This window comes from Sinocyclocheilus grahami, unplaced genomic scaffold (assembly GCF_001515645.1).
Source record: "Sinocyclocheilus grahami isolate Dianchi unplaced genomic scaffold, SAMN03320097.WGS_v1.1 scaffold1520.1, whole genome shotgun sequence".
In the NCBI taxonomy this organism is placed as follows: domain Eukaryota; kingdom Metazoa; phylum Chordata; class Actinopteri; order Cypriniformes; family Cyprinidae; genus Sinocyclocheilus; species Sinocyclocheilus grahami.
The window spans coordinates 265,387-271,374 of record NW_015506699.1 but is presented as its reverse complement, the minus strand read 5'-3'; the positions used below and the strand labels follow the sequence as shown (position 1 = coordinate 271,374).

General features: G+C 35.3%; 1 protein-coding gene and 1 pseudogene across 1 annotated transcript in view; both read right to left on the bottom strand.

The window, feature by feature from the left end:
* LOC107570894 (tripartite motif-containing protein 35-like) overlaps window positions 1-749 on the bottom strand; it is a 12,814-nt pseudogene extending 12,065 nt beyond the window's left edge.
* Window positions 750-2,739: 1,990 nt separating this feature from the next.
* The window catches only part of LOC107570902 (tripartite motif-containing protein 35-like), an 8,867-nt gene continuing 5,618 nt past the window's right edge, over window positions 2,740-5,988 (bottom strand). Inside the window, exons 4-6 of the mRNA XM_016257179.1 lie at window positions 4,624-4,646; window positions 4,410-4,528; window positions 2,740-4,141 (exon numbers count right to left, since the gene is read on the bottom strand). Coding sequence (XP_016112665.1) covers window positions 3,459-4,141; window positions 4,410-4,528; window positions 4,624-4,646 — 825 coding nt within the window. The 3' untranslated portion in view covers window positions 2,740-3,458. The remainder of the gene's footprint in view (window positions 4,142-4,409; window positions 4,529-4,623; window positions 4,647-5,988) is intronic.

Here is a 5,988-nt window from a genome sequence, read left to right as displayed (position 1 = left end):
CATGTCCACTGTAGAGGACATCAGGACTTAAATCATGTTTATCAGGCATTTTGGGAGACACAACAAGTGAATATGGAAATAAATTAAACATCAATATTCCTATGAAATATTAGATATTATTATTATTAAAATGTTGCCAATTATTACACTTATTTTTTTCATTAAATGTTAATCCAAGAACACATTAATATGCAAATTAGATACAGTGTATAGTGTATATTTATTTAAGTTCTGATAACTTATACTGTCATATTTTGTGCAGAATTGTGTTCATTGTCTTTTGGCAATGTTGGAGGTGGAGATTGTGCACCTTAAAAAGTGTGTTTCCTGTGTCAGCATCGCAAAGGTCTTGATTTTAATTATAAATTAAATTTCAACCATAAAGCAACACTACAGGAAATAATAGCGCTGAATGCGTGTACGATGTTAGTGTATTTTTTTTTAAGGAGGAGGCAATATTTTTGCTTTGATCATGCTGTATGTTCGGCACATAAACTCAGCTTTGTAGAGAAATTCACAGAAGCCTGTATTCACTTCAGAGAAGAACGAAGATAAATAAATTGAGTGAATAATTTTACTTGATTCCTGCCGGGAGGTGGTTGTTTAAAGTACAAATTACTTGTAATATTATTTCAGTGGAAAAACAGTTGTAATTATAATTTGACTTCAAGTCTTACAAAAGTTTTGCCGTTGGCTCTTCGTCTCCATACAATGACTGAATGCACAGGATTGACTGCATTCTTTGCCATTAGGGGAAATGTCGTCTAAGAAAGTTATATGCACATCAGGTAAAAAAAAAAAAAAGTTTAACAATCTATATCATTAAAATCCACCACAAAGATACAAGATAATCAGAAAAATGCATGTCACGTGAATCAATTTTTCAGTGAAACACGGTGGTAAGTTTTAACCACACTGGAAACATTTTGTTTGTTAAAGCAACACTGTCATTTTTTTACCTTAAAATAATGTCTCTAAAATTATTTCAGTGGTAGAACAACTCTTAACTGGATAAATTCTACTGCCGCTGCTACCGGTGTTTGCATGAGTTGGGAATGAAGGGAGGACTCAATCGCAGGAGGAATTAGGGCTTTTATTAATAACAAAACAAAACAAGCCAAGCCGAGCCGAAACTAACCCATAGGGGAAACCAATTGGGAAGGCAGGACACAACAGACTCGCACAGGACTGTAAACACAAGGAGAATAGATAGGGAGCAAATGAGGAGGGTAATGAGGAAAACACAGGTGGGGCAAATTAACCAATAATCAGGTAACAAGATGGGTGGGGTTAGACAATTGACATGAGAGCACATGGCACAAGAAACCAAACAAGACAAAAGCCATGTGCTCACACACAACAAAAACACAAACACATGGCCAGCAAAACAATCATCCCATCTGAACTCAGTGAATTGTCCCGCTCTGATTGATAAACCGAAGGTTATTCTCATTAACGCCTGCAGAGGAGGTACAGCATGACTGATGAAACTCAGTGGTTATGATATTGTTATTTCTCATTTTCATTTCTCAGCTTGTATATACAGTACTATTGTCTTCCATATTGTTAACCATATCTCTGTCACTCAGATCACCCAGGAGGTGTGGAAGTTCCTGACCAAGTGCCCAGGCCAGACTCCTGGGTTCACTGGAAGAATGACTTTGTCTGCTTTATGTCCACCATTCCTGGTGAGTCCTCAAAAACTGATTTTGATTGGTAGCTCACACCTGTTAATTTTGCTCATATTTGAATGTATGGTAGAAATAGTTAATAATAACTGAACTTGTTGTCGTTTTGTTAAAAATGTTAGCTTAATGTTGATCCACACATTGAGGCAGGAACTGTCATAGAGAGCTGATGAAACCACTCAGATGGCTGACGAAACATCATCAGCAAATACAAAAAACACAGTCTGTTCATTCTGTTCCCTGGGCTCTGATGTACATGTTAAATCAAAATTGGTCTTTTGTACCTGTGTTGCAATTGTAACCTTTTACATTGTATTCATTCATTTATACACACACACATATATATATATATATATATATATATATATACGTATATATATGTATATAATCATAAATTTTACTTTTTTGACTTAATCTCTGAAAAAGTGTTCTTGCTGCCTTTAAGTTTACTCAACTTAAATATCCAAGTTATCACATAGGCCTAGTACAACTTCACATTTCAAGTTGACTAATCTTAAAACCTTAAGGCAACAAGAACACGTACTTTTTAAAAAAAATGTAAAACGACTTACACTTTACAGTTTAAAATCCAAATCCAAAAAATAGTGAGAATGTGCAGTCGTTTTTACTCCAGTTTGCTTTTTATAAGAACTTTTATAAATCTTTGATACTTCAAAAATGTAATCATTAAAGCTTTTCTAATTTGCTACTCATGCATTTGTCTTTTGCCTTGCTCTTCCTTCCGCATCTTAATTTGTAGAAGAATTAAACATGAAAGACACTGACTCACTTGAATAGGATACTCAACCTGATATTACTGTATAGAGATAGATTTAGCAGCCAAGTTCAACTGCAGGCTCGAACAAATCGGTGCTGTTGTTCCTATCAGAAGCCTTCATTTACTAATTACTCTCTCTTGTGTTTAGATCCTGTCCTAATTAGCGGATAAAAATCACAAACATGACACTATTTACAATTTATTAATATGTAATATTTATTAATATAATTAATATAATCAAACAGATGAGGAGAATAAAGAGAGTTGAATTCAAAAAGCTCTAAGCAAATCTTAGAATCGTTATCTAAGGCAAAAACATGGCATCTGTCCACTGCAGGCATGTAGACCATTTAAAATGTTAAATACTCAAATAGACTGTTTAGGCTACAACTGCATCTCTGACTCAGAAAAATCAACAGTGATTTGATTTGTTTTTTCTTGATTGATGTTACTGTCATTGTCAAAGCTTATAAGCCCAGTGTGCTCTCATTACGTTATTACCTGTTCTTTCATTTCACTGTAACTTGCATCCTTTGTGGAAATGATGTTAAAATGCACACCATTCTATTGGCAAAAGGCAGACCGAATGGAAACAGACTGGAGACAGAAAACCTGGTCAAACATGATATTTACACACATAAACCAGGATACTGGCGCTACTAGAAGCAAAGATGAGTCACATGATACATCACAACAATACTGTGCTGCTACAGGATATTGAGAGGATGATAAAGGATTGATACATTTCTGAAATCATTCTACTACAATAATAAACCAGTGCTGTAAAACTGTCTTTCACAAAAATTACAAGAAACTGTTGAACAGAAACTGTCAAGTGTGCGCTGTGCATTATTATCATCATGGACGTGGGCTCCATTATATTCACATTATAGTGCAGTGATGCTAGATCGTTTAGTTTTGCTCAGAAGTCTGCTTTAGCTGACTGAACCATTATAACAGACCATTACGGTAATTAAACAGACATTTACTTTTCACCTGCCCTGTCGGTCACTCTTTCCTAACAGAATCACCAATATAAACATGAAAGAAATAAAACAGACAAAGAGAAAAGAGACTCGATTTCTCTCCAGCAATGATGTTTTCTGTTCAACAGTTAGAGTAACGTTAGCTGGGACGAAACGCAGCGGGACGGCCTGATCTTCTGGGATCACAAAGGGAAAGAGTTTCTTCTCCAGTGGCACTCTAGCAAATTCTGCAATTAATGAATCGCTGCTAGCATCAGAAAAGCTCACCTTCCTCCAGCGTTTCAGCTGCATCGTGTCTTGAAGATACTCATAACAATACACAAGCTTTACTCTCACTACCACTGGATGTAAACTGGTATTTAATCTCGACATCCCAGCGGTCATCAATTCATACGAGTCTCCGTCGCGTCTGAGACCCCAGAAGCTGTTTTCAGGGGTCAAAGGTTGTGTAGTAGGTTTTCCCTCCAATCCAAAACACACTCCAAGACTCCAGTGGTGACTGTCTCCCACCTCAATGTCCCACGCGTGAACACCATCAGCGTATCCCACACTGCCCAGCACCATACGGTTCCTGTGCAGATGAAGAGGGTTGGGCTCGTCCTGCTGATGAACACATGAGGTCACAGAGGTCAGGTCATCTGACACAGAGATGTCTGGTGGAGCAGCGTTTGGATTCAGGATCACAGGGTCTAAAGGGAACAGGGAAAAGCCATTTATGCGGATATTAATAAACATAGTAGTTCTTACATGAATTAAAGGGATAGTTCACCCAAAAATGAAAATTCAGTCATTAATTACTCACCCTCATGTCGTTCCAAACCTGTAAGACCTTTGTTCATCTTCGGATGATAAATGAAGGTCTTACGGGTTTGGAACAACATGAGGGTGAGTAATTAATGATACAATTATAATTTTTGGGTGAACTATCCCTTTAACTTTTACAGGTCTAGTTCTCACAGTAAGAGCAGATGTCCTTCATCTTCTCCCACACTTGGTACTTCAAGTTCCCCAGATGTTTGGGAACATCGATAAGAGTTTCTGAACTCAGCTCCTGATCTGGCAGTGTGTAGTCAGTCCTAAACAAACACACACACATCACAGAATCAGGTTTGAAAATTAATGCTCATGAAAATTCTAAAAAGAAAAATGGAAATCCTGATAATGAAAATACCTGTCCATAATTCCATGATAATTCTGAGAAAAAAATGCAGAAAGACAACAACATAAGTCCCTTCCATGAAATAACAATAACCAACACACCAACGATATACTCACTAGAACACAAATACACAATGTAAAATGTGGGTAAAAGTAATAATTGCACATCTGACTCATAAGTGTAACTCTGTGAGCTAAAACCTTTACATGAACACCAATTTCTCTCTTTTTGTAGTAGAGATTTTAACCCTCAATCGGTCCCTGGGGTCAGTTTGACAAAAATGGTTCCCTTCATCTCAGTGGAATAAGATTTTGTGACTTTCAACATTTTCTATCTATATTCACATTAAAAAATAAATAAATAAAAACACACAGGCTTGATTCGGTAGTTTTGAAGGTATGTAAACATTTTTATTTTTTCTTTACAAATCTGGTCTTTGGGGTTCGTATGACCACAATTGAAAATGAATGCGAAAAAATCTCTCTATATATATTTCTTTCATTTGTCAAAAAAAAAAAATCAATAAATCTGAAATTTTCCACACAGAAATGAAGGTACTAGAGCACAAATACAATGTGGAACGGGCATACTCACTCACGTACTTACAAACACACACACACACACACACACACACCATTCAGATCTGCTTATTGCAGTTTTTTTTTTTTTGGTTTTATTTACATTTAAGTAAAATAAAATTGTTTTGATTTTACTTTTTAGATTGAAAAAAATATGTGCATCCAATCAAGTTTTAGTCACAACTTGTGTGGCATTTCTGCAAATTTATGTGGCATTATTGCAAAATAATACCTCAAACAACAAAAACAAATTCTAACCTTTGAGAAAAATACAGTTTTTTATGCATTTTATAGTGTTTCAATATATATTTACAAAATATATATCAGAAAAGTTGTTAGAGTTGTTGCCACTTCCAGAAAAATTAATGGATCTCTATGGGCCTCTGCTGGATATACTGTATATGGTCATTAAACTATTCTTTCAAAAACTGTGATTTATACAAGTTTTCTCTGACCAGCAGATGGCAGAATTATACACCTAACACCTAGATCAATATCCAGAGACAACTTAAATTAAATTTAAATAATAATTTAAGTGATTTTTCAAAGAAATGTAATATTTAACATGCAAGCTAATGGTGTAGTTGAGGAATTTTGTGGTAAACAGGTAGAAAAATACTTAATATCTCCCAAAACACAGCATTAATGTATAGATGAGAAGAGAGAGAAAAAAAATATATATTATTTGTATGATTAAAAATTTATAATTCCTGTCTTGTTTCTGTTGCACTGTGGAGCTTCTGTCACTAAAACAAATTCCTCGTATGTGTAAACATACCTGGCAATAATGCAATAATGC